Raw genomic sequence first — 17,944 nt, 5'->3', positions numbered from 1 at the left:
TTTCTATGAAAACCAGGCTGCTTCTGTTTCTTTGTTTCATCTTACCTGTGCCTTGCTTTCTTTTTCCCCCCACCCTGTTCCAAAAGAAAGTCAAAGAAAATCCTTGGTCTGCCAAGAGAGTCTCATAGAGCAGATGCCACACAGCATCCATCCGTGGCGCCCTTAGCCGTGGAGGTGCCACCCGTGGGAGGGCCACGTTCTGCTCTCATGTATGGTGGTATGTCAGATCAGACTAACTCCGCGTGCTCCTCAGTTCCATCCAGGCCTTTCTCTCACTTTGCCAAACCAAGGCAGGCTCCGCAGGTCCATACCACTTAGCCACATAAGGAAGTGTGTTTCTGGAGACAGAAAGCGAAGGTTGTGGGCCCAGAGCTCAAAGATGTCAAGTGGGAAATTGCTGTTGGGGTTCAGACCCGGGACACAGAATACGTGATTCGGAGGGTTCCTCGCTGACATCCTGATGGCCTAACATGGCTGTTCCGTTTCCAGCTCCAGAAGAACAGACGGACATGCAGGACAGTCCTGCTGGAGTGCTGAATCCAGATGGCAGGGCTGCCTGGAAGTCCCCCAGTGCCACGAGCCAGTCAGAGTGGCGAGAGACACAAGCCTGCTTGGTTAGAAAGCGGCACTCACACCGGCCCTGTTAGACTGATTTCGTGGGCAACCGGGCAGACTGTTAGCTGAGTAGCTAGAAGTCTGTAATACCTAAACCATGGAAGGGCCACATGCTGCAAAAACTGGTAGACACACATTTAGCAAGCGTATGTCCCGGGGTTGACCCCTAGAATCAAAAAGAAAAAGCTGCACTCGTGCCCAGAGCTGCGGGGAGCCCGGCTTTGCTGAGAGAACTTGAGCCTACTTCACCAGTGGCCAAATGTGTTCCTGACAGGGTAAGGGACAGACCGTGGAGGGAGACAGGAACAGTCACTGAAGCAGGAAGTGTTGTGACACAGAAGCTCTTCTGCGGCTAGTGCCGGCTGCAGGGCTACTTTCCATAAATTCAAAGAGTTCTTCTCAGCCACCACCCCGCGTCCCGCAGGCCCCAAAAGTTTCCATATTTCCACTGATAAACAGTCACGATATCAAATCTAATGCAAAGATATTTATCTTCAAAATTAGGGAGGAAAAGAACATGGCCTACCCCTAGGCCCTAGTTGATGGCCTGGGTGGCCCCTGCTGGCTGAGCTGCCAGCTCTGTAGGGCATTCTCCAACCATCCTCTGATTCCAGAAGCCCATCTGAGACTCTCCCTAGTTCCCCATGGTCCTCCCCTTCCCAGAAAGCAGAGCTGGGGTGGGTTGTGTGTGTGTGTGTGTGGGGGGATGTCCATGATGTGCTGGGGTGGGTTTTGTGTGGGGGGGTACCCATGATGTGCTGAGGTGGGTTTTGTGGGGGAGGGTGTGCCCAAGATGTGCTGGGGTGGGTTTTGTGTATGTGGTGGGGGTGCCCACGATGTGCTGAGATGGGTTTTGGGGGGGGGTGCCCAAGATGTTCTGGGGTGGGTTTTGTGTGTGGGGGGGTACCCATGATGAGTTGGTTTGGGTTTTGTGTGTGTGTGTGTGTACCCACGATGTGCTGGGGTGGGTTTTGTGTATGTGGGGGGGTGCCCACGATGTGCTGGGATGGGTTTTGTGTGTGGGGGGGGAGTGTCTATAATGTGCTGAGGTGGGTTAGTGTGTGTGTGGGAGTGTCCATGATGTGCTGGGGTGGGCTTGTGGGGGGGGGGAGTGTCCATGATGTGCTGAGGTGGGTTTGTGTGTGTGGGGGGGAGTGTCCATGATGTGTTGACGTGGATTTGTGTGTGGGGGGGGTGTCCATGATGTGCTGGGGTGGGTTTTGTGGGGAGGGTGTCCATGATGTGGTAATTTGCTTTGACAAGTAAACCAACACTCCACCCCCCAATAAAGGCAAAGATAATAAAGACGGTAAAAGGCTTAGAGCATGAAATAAAGCTTGTCTGCTGATGAGTTGGGCTACTGGAAGTGGGTGGTGCACCCAGCTACTGTCTCACGCTCCTCTGGGTCACTGAGTGACAGGCTTTTTCAATGAGGTTCTTGCTGTTGGTTAGCGGACATAGTGATTCCCACACTTCCTGGTGTCCATTAAAAAGCATGACCTTAAACTAAAAGCAGTGGTCCAGGGAACTCAAAGTCATTTAGGGGGTGGGGTGGGGAACCAAAAAGCAGAGGTATTTAGTCTTAAAACTTCTTTAAATGGGGGGGAAAAAACCATGCTCTACAACTTCAAATTTTTCTTACAAAGAGAAATTTAATATTAGATGAGAGGTTGAACCAGACTTAAAGCAGACACACTGGGAAGTGGAGCAGCCTGAAAAGCCAGGCAGCATTGGTGATCTGACTTTAGGAAAGATAATCACCCGTTCCAGAACACGCAGTCCCGGCATGGCAAGCGTGATCTGCTGATGTTAAGTCGCACAGTCATACAGACAGACACCCAGCAGGAAAAGAGTCCAAGAAATGCTGATGGTGGTTTAGCCCTTTAGGAGAAGCAACCCTCTCTGCAGCTGGTGCAAAGTTACTATTGGCCTTGGAGGAGCCCGAGGGCAGAAAAAGCTGCCTGAGCCCAGGGCTGCCGAGAGCACCTGCCCCTCTGAAGCTCTCCCAGCAGAGCCAGCTCTGTGAGGAGAGCTCCCGGTACAATGAAATTATTACACAGTTTGTTCTGAAGAACGTTTTACATTTTAATAAAAAAAGGCTTTATGTCAGGAAATCGTCATTTACAAACCTTGAAGTGTTTTTGCCTGCATCTGGAGTAAGAATGTCCTAGGAAGAGGTTTGTGAGGTCTTTGTAACAAAAGTGTTAGTTACAAAAAAAACCCAAACAAACAAACAAAAAAACAACAAACCCAAAAAACTTTTGTTTATCCACAGGCTGTGTACTAGATAAAAATTTTGAACCCAAATTGGTACCTGTATTTTTGATTGCAGAGAATCCTTATCAGAAAAAAAAAAAAAAAAAAAAGGATGGTATCACGTGACTGTTGACAGAATGGGAAACTTGGATAGTTTGACCGATCCCAAAGCTGACCGTGCCTGGGCATACAGTCAGTGCGTGTGTTCTCATGAAGATTCCAGCCCTCGTTCAGTTGTGTCTAACCACTTTCCAAGAGAACACAGTGCGCAGCAGCTGTGAAAGGCAACAGGACACCCTGGACAGACCCCAACATTCCCGGTCCTCACGGTGCTCCCCTCTTCCCCATGCTGGTACATCCTTGGGAATGTGAGCCAATGCCTGTAGTTCGCCTGTGCGGTTATTTCAGCATCAGAGACCAGAAGCATCCTGCAAGGGCAGCTCAGGAAGCTGGACCAGTGGATGCCCCTGGGCCAAGTAGCCAGCTGGACCTGCTATATAACCAGCTGACCAGGGGATTATAAAGTGAAACCAAACCAAAGATAAGAGGTACAGTATAAACTCATAGAACCCAAAGAAAAGAGCAACTAGTCATCTTGATTATCTTATGTAAAGATAGGTTTATAGTGACTCAAAATATTTTAGAAAAATTCTGGTGTCAAGTTCTTTTGAACTCAAAAGTTTATCCCCAAAAGATTCTTTTACTAAATATGTGAGAATTGGCTCTAATTCTCCTAATTCTGTTTAGCCCAAGTAAAAATACTAATAATTTCTAGATTTTGGTGGGAAACTACAATTATTAGGACCCATGGATATTGCTGCAGTTCAAATACGGTACGATAATTACAAAATATAGACCATCTCTTTACAAATACAAATTGTATATTACAAGTCATGTACAGGAATCTATCATTTTTTTAAACAAACTAACGTATCTAAGTTTACCTGGTTAGCAAGTGCTATTCCTCCAGTTTACAGTTGCCCTTCGTGTGACAGAACTGACCACCTGAGTGATGTTCTCGTATGTAAACTGGCGTCACATAACAAAACCGTGTCTGTCTGCTTCCTCTCCCCTCGGTCTGGACAGCTGCACAGGAATCAGGAAGCAGTGTGTTGGGGGAGGGGCTCAGAAATGGCTATGCTGGGCCCAGTGAGTGTCTGATATGCTGGACTGATGACTGAGGTAATGACACAGATGTGGTGACCGCCACCACCTTGAACCTCTGTCGTGCCTTCAGGTAAATGGGCATGGGCATGTGCCCCGGATGTGAGACTTGAATTCCTGTGCAGCCCTTCTGGCCTCTGTGCAGGCCAGGCTGCCCTCCTCACTCATCCTCTCGAGGGGCCAGACATACTGTCTTCTGAGGCTGGGCCCGAGTATGTGGCATACCACACGCTTGGCCACTCAGAACCTGTTCCTACCAGGTTATGGCTTCCTTGGGGGCATGATATCACTTGTACAAAATTCTAATTGAGCATTTTTCTCCCAACTAGTGCCTAGACGGTCCTAACTATGAGGCACTTTATCCCTGGCCCTCCCGTGCCCGTCCCAGGCTGACGCCAGCCTCCCTCACTGGGCTACAAGGTGGTGATGCAGATCATTTCACCCGCCAGGTCCTCTTCCTCTCGCCCAGGGTCTGGCTCCTCATCGCTGTAGCCAGGACCAAAGTCCTGGAGTTCATAGTCCTGGCAGTGTGCAATGGGGCCCATGTCCCCATTGGCTCGAGGACACACGCTGCCATTGAGCAGAGTGCTTGCTGCGCTCTCCATCTCGTCTATGGTGAGGTCACAGGCATCAGCAATCTCATGCTTCGTTGCTGAGACAAATTTTGGGTCCCTTGCGTAGCGCCCTAAGCCTTCCGATATCAGGACCTGCACAGAAAAGAGGATCGATGGCATGCGTGGGAAGGTCCACCTCAGCTCTCACTGCACGGCATGCTTTAGGGACCCCGTCAGCTGTATCTGCTAGACTTTAACTGAAAACGACCTCAGCGCTATCAGTGTCCAAGAGCTGAAAAGCTCCACTGGACTGAGCGGGAGCCAAAGTACTGAGGGAACGTGGCATGGACTGGGTAGATGGCGGGACTCTGACAGGACTTGGCAGTGCCAGCTGGGATTCACTCGGGTCTGCAATTCCACACCTGCCGTCGAGAAGCCACCCTCAGGTGGTGTGACTGCAGAATCCACCACGTCACCACAGCCCCCTCCCCAGGCTGCCTTGATACTCACTGCTTCTACCAGACTGTCTGCGCTCCTTTGCTTGTCAGTGTGTTTGTTCCGGAAGCTGCTGGGAACAGTCAGGCTGGCTGGTGTGAAAGTCCTATAGGAGATGTCTGGCTCATCTGTGTACCAGGAACTGCGGTGGAGGGATGGCAGGCTGCCATTGACCTGGTCCAGAGATTCCGAGCGGTCCACCTGGATCAGGGGAGTGTAGCATGGGGTCCAGTCCCGGTATGGAGGGGTGGCTGGAGGGGTGGCCCATGACCGGGTGGAGTGACTCGGAGAGTACTTCTGGGCTTTACTGGAATCGAGGCCTGCTACGGCCATTATCTGAGGAGGGAAGTGGAGAGAAGTTAGGCTGGCTTGTGACTGCCATACAGCTCGAGAGCTGGCAGGGGAACTGGGGCATCCTAGCGGAGTGAGTTTCCTCTTCCTCCAAGCCATAAGGCATTCTCCTTGACTGTAGTTGCCCCAGATGAGGGAGAACTGGGAAGGTAAACAAGCTAACACTGCCCACATCTCTCTAGGACTCAGTATTGATGCACACGGCAGGGCAATCTGTGGACTCTGCCTCACGCAGAACAACAGCCAGTTTTCTCTGCTCTAGCGCCTCTCGCTCATCCCGCAGTGAGTGTTCTGTCTTCCCTGAAGCACTGAGCACAGTCATGATTCTCAAATGTCCTCCACGGCACAGCCACCTTAAGATGTCTACTGCTACCTGTCTGCACTGACTCTGTAGTTGGAGCCAAGGATGCAGGCCAGTCCAGGCCAGGAGCCGAGACAAGCCTGGGCTTGTGCCCGCTGGATCACAGAACCTTAGAGACAGCCTTCACTGTCTGAGTTGGGACACTGGTGATCTGGGATTTCAAAAAGTTCATCTTTCTTCCATGACATACAGGAAAGAAGTTAAAATTAGTGTTAAAAGTGCAGGTGAATGGGTTCCATGGTTAAGAGCACTGACTTATCTTCCAGAGGACCCGGGTTCATTTCCCGGAAGCCATACAGTAGTTTATAACCATCTGGAACTCCGGTGCTGGGAATCTGCTGCCTTCTAAACAAAGGGCACCAGACATACATATGATGAGCATACACACATGCAGGCAAAACATTCTTTAAGGGCTGGCAAAGGTGACAAGAAAATCTTCAATGGCCATTAAGTACTTATAGGTTCAGAGCTTTGGGTCAGAACCTCAGGGAAATCTGGGTCTGTTAATTGGCTGTCTGGGTGAGGGTAGCTGGCATCCTCCTTGATCAATCACCCCACACAGCATCTCTGATGAGATAGTTCAAGAAACACACACATATGCATGTGTATGAACATATGCGTGTAGATACACACATATATGTATTCATGCATCTATACATACATACACACATGCATGCATGCATACATCTATCCTTAATCCCCTGGTGAATGGGCTTGGGGATATTGGCTGCCTCTGGCTCAGTTGCCTTTCCTGTGGACTGGTGATCCCCTCAGTCCACAGAGGAAGCTCATCCACTCTGATGACCAGAATGAATGACTGATTGGAGGAACCACCTCTCTGAGTGAGTGAGTAACAGCAGCAGCTGTTGGAATATTACAAGTGGCTGAATTGCCCTAATTCAGACTGCACCAGGCCAGTATTCTAGGATACGATGCATGAAATCCAAGAATGCCCAGTCCCCCCTTGGCTGCATATGGGACTCCAGCAGTATGGGGGATCTCTCAGGGAGGCCTGCCCCAGGGACAACCAGATCAGAAGATGCAGGCTCTCCGCGTCCTCCATATGTATACCAGGGAAGAGGGCATCCCAGGTTGGGCCCCAGCAGGGGTGAGGCCAAAGCGTCTCACCTGCTGCTGCATCAGGTGCAGGGGCAGGGCAGCACGGTGAGGCAGGGCAGGCGATAGAAGGATGTCTTCTTGGCTGCTTTGCCTGCGCAGACACTCAAAGTTGAAGGATGACCTCCGATGGGCTGAGAAGTAAAAGCACGTGACAGGTGGTGACATAAGTCTGGACAATGTGACCTCAGGAGTCAGGACCACTTCCTGAGGCATTCGGCCGTATGTCTCATCCAAGAGAAATAATTACACAATCCCCCAACCCAGGGATGGGAGGACTAAATGAAGCAAGTCTGCTATAGAATATTTCTATAAGGTAGCAACCACCTTTCAATGCTTGCCTGTTCTCAGGTGGCCCAGAGGAATCTGTGCTCAGTCGCAGGCTCTACAATGTACCACAGAGATCCATTCTAGAATCTTAGGTATTCCACACTATCCTATCCCTGCCCTCCACATACCTCCATCTTTCTGAGGTCCCCATATTTGAACCTTTCTTTTAAAATTAAATTAATTCTGCTGATCAGCTTAAGCAGGCAAAATAATCAAATTCTTTGCGTAGAAAAAGCCACCTTCCCCAGCCTATATGTGAGTACATCTAAGAACTTGCCATGTGCTGGAAGCAACTTCAGGCAGAGGCTCTGATGATCCAGAGCTTTTGGCTCTATAGGACACCAGGCTTAGGTTTCTGGGGTCCTTTTGCAAAGCCAGGGCAGTCCTAGAAGCCCTTCTACTCAGCTGTGGACTTCAAGGAGTCTTGTCTGTACTCTGCATTAATCCAGCTGCTCTTTCTGAGGTGCCAGGCTTTCCCAGCCCAGCAAAATTCCACATGTCCCCAGTTCATGTATGGGAGATCAGGGACTGGCCAAAAGAGGCCTCCCAGCCATGTTGGACTTCACAGAAAGCTTTATAAACAGGTCAAGCCCTTGGATGGGATAGCCAGTGGCAAGGCAGAGTTAGTACTGTACTCGGGACAAGGGGCATGCTTGCACCTCCCATCCGAGCTGCCGCTGCTTATACAGAAAGCCCCTCCTTGCCTGCTAACCAGTGTGACAACAGCAAATGGGCCTCTCGGTCAGTACAGCCTCTATACCCAATACCTAGACAGGCCAGCAGTTCAGAACCGGGAGAAAACAACCCTTCTACTCATCAGGACCCTATCTCTAAAATAAGCCCCAGGTCCTCTCATGCAGTGGGCTCTACAGTCTCTGGAAGATGTGCTCTTTCACCACCCTTCACCCCTCCCGCTGGCTAAGAATATGGGCCAGTGTAGCCAGATGCTCCCCCCGCCCCAGGTGTGCAAACTGGAGGGCAGTGCCAGTGTCCTTTCAGATGAAGAAGGTGGCTATCCTCTGCTGTGGGGTCAGGGCACTCAAGTGTCCCCTAGGCTGTATGGAGAGGGAGCAAGTGAAGACAGAGGGCCTGAAGAAGGCAGCGGGAACGGAACGGAGTGGCCTGTGCTCAGTCTACTTCCACCTGTTTCATTTAGCGTTTACGGGGGAGGGAAAGGCCTCATTTAGCAGCATGTGTTTGGGGATAATTAAATATTAAGCACTCAGACGGCTCTCACTACACCCCCAACAGGCCAAAAGAGTAGGACAGGGCCAACCAACCGTGTTCGTTCCCGAATGCACAGTCAGGTTCAGGAGCTCCTGTGAGTCAGCTGCTTCGGTTACTAAACAGAACCCTCAATTAAGCTTTGCTTCTCATAAACACAAGAAATGGATATTCTTAACCATTATAAAACACCCACGCTTGGCAGAATTCAACTGCCCTTTAAGGGATTGGCAGAGACTTGGGGATAACCACAACTACAGGAAAAAGGAGAGCCCCATTTCTCTCTGGCCCAGAAGGGGCCTGCTCCATCTGGGGCTCAATCAAGGCCCTGGACTGCCCTGGAGTGAGGGAAGGAAGCGGGAGGAGAGGTTGGTCCCTAGGATGGACCCAGGTGCTACTCAGAGGCAGGGGTTCTCCAGACAGTCCTGGGTCAGGGAGCTCTGTCTGTCTGTCTGCCTATCTACCTATCTATTTATCAGAGGTTCAGTTCTCCCACTGTGGAACAGGAGAGTCGGACAGACTATGAGTCTTGCCTACCTCTCAGGATGGATGCAAGCTCAAAGGCAATGAATACCCTGTGCACAAAAAGCCTCCTCTTAGAGGGAGTGTGGAAGTCTGGCGCCACACTCTGCCTCTCTTTTCTCAGAAAGAACCAGTTCTGGGGACATAGATGACAAACAAGAAAACACTGTCTACGGGGGTACTGGCTGATCTTAGGAGTTAGCGGCATCTCCATGGTAACACAGATCTATCATTTATCCCATGGGAGGGACAGGGGGCAGGCATGGTACCCTCTGGGAGGCTTCACCCTAAACAAGAAAGCTGGCCTCACATGGCGGGGTAGGAGGTAGAAGGCGTCTCCTCGGAGATCTCCGCGAGTCATAGCCAATGGGTGAGTCATCATCTTCTAAGAAACTTTGGGGGTGATGGTAGCCTCGGGGCCTCTCAAAGTCCATGGAGCTGCCTGGGTACCTGTTGTAATAGCTGTAGTTTTGTCTGGCAGTTGGCAAGAGAAAAACAAGAAGGTACACATGAGGCTCTTGGCAATGACTTTGACCTAGCCTACCCTGCTCCCTTTGCAGTCAGTTTGAAGCAATGGAAGCTTCCAGGTGAAGACCAAGGACCATCTGAGGGAACGGGGGCTTGGGATGAGCCACACGATAGATGTTTTCATGCCAGACACAGGCCAAAAGCAAACGGCAATCACACAGACCTTGTTGGCCTGACTACCCTTTATCTCTCTCTCGGAGACCATTGTCCCAAGAACCTGACCTTTCCAGGTAGCTGACACGGGAATGCCATCGGCATGCAGGCTCCATATAGCGTGAAAAACGGGAGCCCATGGACAGTTTCATGGTTGGGTTCTTGTTTGAGGGGCATGTTTCTTTTTTCTCCAAAAAAGAAAATGAAAAGGTTGGCCCATTGCTGCTGTTAAAGTAGCCTGAGGCTAGCAGAAATGGCTAAGGACATCTAAGGAGGGACCTGGGATGAACAAGCCCCAAAAGTAGGATCCACAGGTCCTTTTGGCTCCAAATCAGTGAATGTGGAATTTGGGTGTTAGCAGGAGGTAGTGCACAGGTAGGAGTCAGCTGTGCCTCAGGAGCTGACTTATGTTATGTTAGGACACATAACGCCATTTCAACTGTGTGGGCCCTCAACCTGATATAGTGATGTGTATGTCAGGAAGGATGGTGGTATGTGATTTTGTCTTCCTAGAATGGCTGCACTGTCCTAAATCAAAGTCTCTATTTTTTATTTTTTTTTCAAAAAGGGTTGTTTATTTTCATTTTACATGTGAGTGTTTTGTTTGCATGTATGCATGCCTTGTGCATGCAGTGCCCAAAGAGACCAGAGAGGGCATCATCTCCCCCAGGAACTGGAGTAAGTGAGAGCTGTTAGCTGCTATATGAGTGCTACCAACTGACCCTGGGTCCTCTGTGTCCTCCGCAAGGACTCTTCACCCCCGAGCACTGCAAAGGCTTCTGTTAGCCTGCTGCATTCTTTCTGCAGGACAGAAGTTGGGAGAAGCAGCTCTGGCAGAGGGAGGCTGTCCTAATACCTTGTTCCCTTACCTCCAGGAAAGATCCTCATAGATCTGATAGAGCAGGAAGCAAGGGCCAAGGTTGGTGCTCCCATATCAGTTCATAAGAACTTATTTTGCAGGCCAGGTGTGGTGGTACATTTGAGAGGTGGAAGCAGGCAGATCTCTGTGAGTTTGAGGACAGCCTGTTCTACATAGTGAGTTTCAGGACAGTCAGAGCTATGTGGAGAGGCCCTGTCTTAAAAACACCAGCCCCCTAAAAATGAACTCATCACTGAGATGACTGGGGTCTGTCAGCCATGGCAGGGCCAGAGTCCTTGCTGAGGCTCTCGGAGGCCCAAGGTGAAATAAGGCAAGCTTGAACTCCTGTTTGGTGTGGCTACCAGAACACTGAGTGGGAGCGGGAAGAGTGGGGGAGGGCTGGTCTTCTGAGATCAGCCCAGGCTGAAGCCCTCACCTGCTCCGGGTGGGGGAGCTGTCATCTTCGCAGCACTCCTCGCTACTGAAATACTCCTGTTCCCCCAAGCAGTGGGAGTCTCTAAAGTAGCCCTGTGTCTCGGGGTCTTCTCGGCAAATAGTTGGAAGTTGCTCATCGCCTGACTCAGACCTGCAGTTGGGAGAGAGATCTGAGAGTGTGAGGAGGTGATGCCCAGATTCCCCAGTCCACCCTCAGAGTGCCTGCTTCTTCCTACACACTCCTGCCCCTGACCACGGACTACTCAGGCCCTGGCTGAGATGCTCTGTGGCTGTGCCCATGTGCATCTGTGTGTGCGTGCGCTTGTGGTCTCGGAGTGCATCTATGTGTGTGCGCATCTATGTGTGCGCACTTGTGGTCTCAGCGCATCTGTGTGTGCACATCTGTGTGTGTGCGCTTGTGGTATCAGTGCATCTGTGTATGCACGCGCATCTGTGTGTGTGCGCTTGTGGTCTCTGTATCTTGCACACCGCTGGAGCCAAACAAATGTGCCTAGAGACCTTGAGACCTAGACACAGACGTAATTTGAGTAACGGATCAAGGCAGACCCATTCTGGAGTAGCACTGTATACTGTAGTCAGTAGTCCAAGAGAAGACGTGAGGTTTCCATGCTCACTCCAACCCACCCCAGCTCTGATCGGTGTTATTGCAGAGCCTGGGACTGAGACTTCTGTCCTGCTGACTGCATCTTATCAAGTGCAGCTACTGGAGGAGTTCTGGGTTTTACCAGCAAATGTTCCTGGAAAATGTCTCCTGAGGTTTCCATAGGCTGCCCTGTGCCAGACCAGCGCAGTATTTTTGTAAGGCCTGCCTCCTCCTGGCCTCAAGTTGTAGGAGACCCAGTGGGCTCCGTGACATCAACTCAGGGCCTCCTGATCTTACTGGAAGCAATGAGCCCGGAGCCTTTTCTTCTCTTATTCCCAACAAAATGATCATCCTACTTGTTCAGCCCAGGACAACTCGTGTCCATAAGAACATCCCCAACACACACTGAGGGTTATGGGAAGTTAACCCCAGGGATCTGGCTCTTGGTTTATAGGATATCCTCTGGGCTTTGCTTCTCCTAAGCCCTATAAGAATCTGGACCCCCAAAGCAGTTAGACACAGGGGCAGAGAAAGGGGGAAGACGAGGGGGCACTGGTGCTTGGATTGCAACAGCATCTATGCCTGAACCTAAAAGTCCTTTTGCTAGAAATAAATGGGAATTTCTCATTCCTGAATGCAAGCTCTGGCATTTTGAAGAGCTATCAGGTGACTTGGCTAAAAGACCTATTTCTTCTTCCTTGACACTGAGCAAAAGTCGTGGGTAACAGGGCAGCATGGTATTTAAAACAAAGACAGAGGCAACGGCAACGGGCACCTACCTAATGTAAGTTTCATAATAGCGGGTTCTATCCAGGAAAGGCATACCATGGGAGGGAGGGAGAAGAGAACAGTTAAACATTTCCAAAAGCATCAAAAGTACAGACACCAGCCCGCCTCCTGGGGGTGGGCAAATATGGGCTTGCTGGCTACATATGGGCTACTATCTGTTTTCATGTGACCCACAAACTCGGGAGAGAGTTTACATTTATAAAGGGCAGAAATGAAGTAAGAAGAAGAGACCCTTTCAGCCTTTCTAATCCTACCGAGCTCAGCGTTTGGTATCTATAGAAGAAATTCTGTAACCCCCAGCCCAAAGCATCTTGTCAAACTGGGGAAGGTGGACTTTGTGGCAACCCATGCTGCAGGATGGCGGACAGTGGATTGGTAGGTCCCTCACATAAACAATGTATGGACAGGCCACGAGTTGAGTGGACTCAAGTTCAATTACAAGCGTCTGCATGGAATTACCACGTGCCAGAGCAAAGGACAGAAGACTCGCCTTGCTCTGCAGAGTGGACGTGACAAGGGCAGACAGTGCATCTCCTTTTCAAGGTTACCTTTTAATACTGGACCTTCTTTGGAGCTCTCGATCATGCTTGTAGGAGTAATGCCCATTTTCAGACGCATGCTCAAGGGTCCCAACGCTGGGCCGCTTTCCGTGGGCAGCTTTGGACATATTGGCATTATTGAGATTGGCATTTGTTGAGGTGGGAACGTGCTTCCCTATGGAATTATGGTTATGATGGTTATGACACACCGAATTTCCTGCTGGAGGAAACAGCGGTTTCTCAGTATCACTTGCAGGTGGAATTGAAGGCCTTTGGACATGCAGGGGACGGTGGGTGGTATTGATCTGCTGAAGGGACTCCCTCCTATCACTATTAACATGATTGACATGGTTTCCAAGCAGGGCACCATTTCTCTGCAAAATAATGGGAGACAACACCAGGTAATTTAACAAGTATTTGATGCAGGCTAGCTATGTTAGGTCATTTTTTTTTTCTACATGAAACACAAATTCTAGGCAAGCTCCAGAGGAACCCTGTGAAACAACCTGTGGTCTCAGTGGTCAGGTGAACGTACTCATGTGGCAGTTGGCCCACCTGAAAATGAGGAAGGTTACCAAGTCCTGAGCTGGGGAGCAAGTTCTCTGCTGCCCCTTGGGTTTGTTCTTCCAGTCGTTCCAAGATGAGGTGACTTAAGCCCAGCTGGCTTGCTGAGTAGCCCCAAGGTGGGGATACTTGACATTTTCTCTGAGCTTTGAGGCTGGCTGGCAGATCAAAGAACTGGGCTAGAGCAGAAGGAGGGCAGCGTGGACAACTGCTAGAAAGACCCAGAATGTTCCTGGACTCTGGTCAGTTTGCTGTGGCCAAGCTGAGAAGCTGGCAGCTGGGGATGGGGGAAAGCTCAGGAAGGGGGATGGTCTGGCCCACGAGAGGTGCTGGTGGATGGAGAGGTCCCAGGATGGGCAGGGGCAGGTTGTTCCATCCCCTCTAGACCCTGCCACTGGTCTGTATTCTCCTCACTCCTCTGTGAATCAGAGCCACCCCAACCAAAGTCCTGCCCCACTCTCTCCATGTGGCCAATGAGTAGCTAGGCACGGAATAATTACTTTGAATACATCTTCTTCATCTGCTTTTGATTCTTCCGGCTCATCATCTTGCAAGTCACAGGATATAGCACGTCGGATTTCTGGCCCAATGTCATGCAGAGTCCTTAATCCCGCCTGGGTCAATGAAAATGGCAGAAGAGGTTAGACATCAAGGGGCCCTGATCCAGCCTGATGGAGTACTGAGAGGGGAGGCCGTCTCCAAAGGCCAAGTCAAGGAACTAATGTGACCTCGGCTGTATGGGATATGGCCAGGAGGTCACAATGGTACTTGGTTGGAGTGCTTAAAGCCTGCAAATACTCCTCCTACAGCACGCTAGGTACTGGGACTGTCACAGCCAAGAACGCATGTCCGGACTGACTGACAGTCTTCAGAAGGGCTGTTTGCAGAGAACCACATCCGGATCTCTGAACAGAGCAAGGGACGTCACCTGATCTTCCTTAAAAAAAAAAAAAAAAATGAAGGGACAAGAATTGCATGACTGCATGGAGGCTGAGCTGGCCTGGGTGCAAGTAAGCAAGCAGCCATTGGGGCCACTGCCTCACTGTAAAGCATGGAACAGGTGAATGACGTCATACCCTGCAGTCACCAACACACCCAAATCACAAGGAAACATCAACAGTCACACAGGCTGAGGTTGCTGGGCAGTGCGGCCACCCAAGCCATCAGGGTCCCCTTGGCCCACAGTTCATGCAGGTTGAGAACTCACCAGCAGAGGGACCCGGATTCTGAAAGCCACACAAATGGTGGTCTTGTTACCATCTACAGGTAGTACAAGACCCATGGGTGACAGCTCTAGGCTCTACACTTCTACACAGCCCATCCGTCAGAACAGGCCTGGCTAAGCCTCTGCACTGCCCACAGCTGTGCCAGGGACACATTATGATGTGCACACGACCCGTAGAGAGGGGAAGGTGGAGTCACTAGCTCTGAGAAATTTGAATTTCAGCATTAATTTGAAGAGGTCAAGAGGCTGACTTCAGACTAATAGGGGCTTCATCTTTCTCTACAGTTTCTCTCTGATCTTGGGTCTTCCTCCACTATCCATGCAGCAATAGCAGCCGCCTGCAATCAGGAGCCTCTACAAGCTCACAAAGTACCTAAGGTACCAGCTGGGCAAGCATCCTTCAACAGCTTGTGTTGCAACCTCAGGGCCATTTGCAGAAGAAAATTGTGGAGTGCTGGGTCCCCAGTGCAGACCACTATCTCCTCAGCGCTACACAGAGGGTGTGGAGCTATGGGAGGGACTGAGATAAAGAAGAGTGTCCATACCTGAGACACTCATATGGTGGGGCAGACTCCAGGGGAAGGGGAATGAGGAGGGGATGCAGGGAGAGGGATGAAAAGCAGGGGAGGGGGAGGAAAGGCAGGAGAAAGAGGAGGGGAGGGAAGGCAGCGGGAAGGGGGAGGGAAGACAGGGGAAAAGGGAGTGGAGGCAGGGGAAAGGGAGAGAAGGCAGGGAAAATGGGAGGGGATGGAGGGGAAAGGGAAAGAGAGGGAAGGCAGGAAATGGGAGAGGAGTAGGGAAAGGAGAGGGAAGGCAGGGAAAAAGGGGAGGGGAGGGAAGGCAAGGGAAAGGGGAAAGGGGAGGGAGGAAAGGCAGGGGGAGAAAGGGAAGGGAGTCAGGGGATTGGGGGGGGGGCGGAGGGAAGGCAGGGATAGGGGTGGGGAGAAGAGGGAAGCAGAGTGAGGCTAAACCAGCCTGAAACCCTGGTGTGAGAATTCTCAAAACTGGTCCTCTGCAGACATCAGTGGTGACAATGGTTAATGTAAAGTGGTCAGGATGTAGAGTTGTTCAGAAATTTCTCAAGCAGCCACATCCACAACATCCTCTAGGTTATTAGATGGTTCTATATACAAGGATAGACAGGCTGGCTCCATCCCATCCCTGCTATGATTGGAGACTAGCGGCTCCTTCCGCTTCACGAATTACAGGGACAAAACTCACGCTGGAGTCAAAGTGTCCTGCCTAGGAGTGTTAGGCAGGTAGGGGTCAAGCACAGCACACTCCTAACTAAAGCTGAAAGCATAGCATGGCACCCTAAACTTACTATGGTCAAAAAAACATGGCGATGAAATCTTTCTAGCATACACGTCAATGTAGAGGAAGGGAAAGACAGGCATATGCCAGAGTTCCAGAACACTTCATGATGTTGCCACACAAAAGCTACTTCTGTTCTGCTGCTGGCAGATCATAGGCATTAATGCACACAGGCTTTGGCGAGCACTTGCACACACACACACACGCACGAGCACTTGCATACACACACATATGCATGCACACACACATGCATGCACACACACACATACACACACATTCACACATGCATGCTCTCTCTCTTGATTGCTATGTCCAGTATATTTCCTAGGTCTGCAGCAGACCCAGCTCTACCCCTCGGAGATACCATAAAGGCAAACCCAGTGTGTGTTGGTAGATGCTCTTACCCAGCACAGGCGCAGGTATGTGAAGAAAAGCCATACCCATTCATTCAGTTTTCTAGGGTGCAATTATCAAGAGACAATAAACTTGGTAAAAATCCCCTTGTCTGACTTTGGGTGAAAAGGCTGTTACATATTTGAGGTTCAAACAAGAAACAAGGCTTGAAACACCTGCTGCTGTACCCACAAGACAAACATGGGTTCTATTCGCTGTGACCAACACTCCCGGGTAAACTGTGCACATCCAGGCATATTTTCAAGGCCTAGGGGCCAGGAACGTTCCCCAGCTTAGACAGCAGTCTTGCTGCCATTTAACTAACTGGACTAGGTGTGATTAAAAGAAATAGAAAACTATTTATTTGGAGAATTTTTCACATCATCCTCTGTTGATGAGTTGACATTTCACTGAAATACACATGTAACAGTTGCAGAGTGAAAACAGAAACTGTCCCCACCACACCTTCAGAGTTCCACGAGATTGGGATTCCGTTGACAGAGTGGGTAGTAAACAGACACAGGACAGAGGCTTGGTTTGCAACATAAATCATGGAGAGGGTTGAGAGGTGGCTCAGAGTACCACTTCCCAAAACAAATAATGACAACATATTTATTAAAGAAACACCGAAGGAGGAGAGTCTAGGCATCACTCTTCCCAGATGTGAAAGCGGAGGGTTCAGAAACCAGGATCCTAGTTTGCAAAGCACACCAGGTAAGAGTGGAGCTGGCTTCGCTCTCTTGCGTAGGACCTGGGGGCAGGGAACCAGCACATAGGTTCCCAACTAGAATTGAAATGAAGCTTAAGCACAGCACCCTGGATTTATTACATACCACAAAACATGAGAATGAAAATTGTTCTAGCACACATATCAAGCTAAAAGGTAGCTTAGGCTGTTCCAAAATCCCATAGGCACAGAATCCAGTTCCAAAAGCACAGTCAACTACCTTAAACCCTCAGAGAAATTACTTAGTTGTTCACAACACTAAAATATTTTTCTTGAAAAAAAACATTTTACAGTCAGTAAAATTTTCTAGTCTTTCATATTTGTATAAGTATCTATCTCTTATCAGCAAAAATATTGTTTAAATTTGAAATGTGGTCATTAGCACTTAAACCCACACAAAGCCATATAAAGTCATTCCATTGACATCACAGTAGAGTTATGGTTTTGAATAAACACAGAATTGCTATAAAATATAAACAGTATTGACTTGTTTTAAGATGTCCAATCTTACAAAATATTAAACAGGATCAAGCCTAGTCTCTGGTTGACTTTAAAATGCTAGCTGTTATCATAAATATTTGTTTAAAAAAGAAATGTTGGCGCTGTGCCTGTAGACTGTTCCTTTAAGTTTTAGACACCATTTAATTGGAATTTTATAGATATTTACTCTACTTAATGATTAATTCACCAAAAATAAATTCTCTCTAAACATTTCTGAAGCAACAGCAGAAAACGGTGCCCTGCTGTGGAACAGGAATGCCCACTGGGAAACCCAGACCTTGCTCACTCAGGGTTGAGTGCCGGCTAGCTGGCTGCATGTGCCAAG

At 49.7% G+C, this 17,944-nt stretch overlaps 1 protein-coding gene across 9 annotated transcripts in view; it reads right to left on the bottom strand.

Moving 5' to 3' along the window:
* Window positions 1-2,290: 2,290 nt before the first annotated feature.
* The window catches only part of Cacna1d (calcium voltage-gated channel subunit alpha1 D), a 300,492-nt gene continuing 284,838 nt past the window's right edge, over window positions 2,291-17,944 (bottom strand). For 8 of the 9 annotated variants that reach the window (XM_057770881.1, XM_057770882.1, XM_057770887.1 and 5 more), the window contains 8 exons: window positions 13,960-14,073; window positions 12,905-13,269; window positions 12,347-12,373; window positions 10,965-11,114; window positions 9,299-9,462; window positions 6,925-7,046; window positions 5,100-5,420; window positions 2,291-4,742 (listed from right to left, as the gene is read on the bottom strand). In XM_057770881.1, coding sequence (XP_057626864.1) covers window positions 4,449-4,742; window positions 5,100-5,420; window positions 6,925-7,046; window positions 9,299-9,462; window positions 10,965-11,114; window positions 12,347-12,373; window positions 12,905-13,269; window positions 13,960-14,073 — 1,557 coding nt within the window. In that variant the 3' untranslated portion in view covers window positions 2,291-4,448. Of the gene's footprint in view, window positions 4,743-5,099; window positions 5,421-6,924; window positions 7,047-9,298; window positions 9,463-10,964; window positions 11,115-12,346; window positions 12,374-12,904; window positions 13,270-13,959; window positions 14,074-17,944 lie in introns of those variants that run through there. The other variant, XR_009057169.1, reaches the window with a different exon arrangement.

The sequence above is a fragment of the Chionomys nivalis genome, chromosome 5 (genome assembly GCF_950005125.1).
Source record: "Chionomys nivalis chromosome 5, mChiNiv1.1, whole genome shotgun sequence".
Taxonomy (NCBI): domain Eukaryota; kingdom Metazoa; phylum Chordata; class Mammalia; order Rodentia; family Cricetidae; genus Chionomys; species Chionomys nivalis.
The sequence above is the reverse complement of the archived record's forward strand: the minus strand, read 5'-3'. Positions and strand labels throughout refer to the sequence as shown.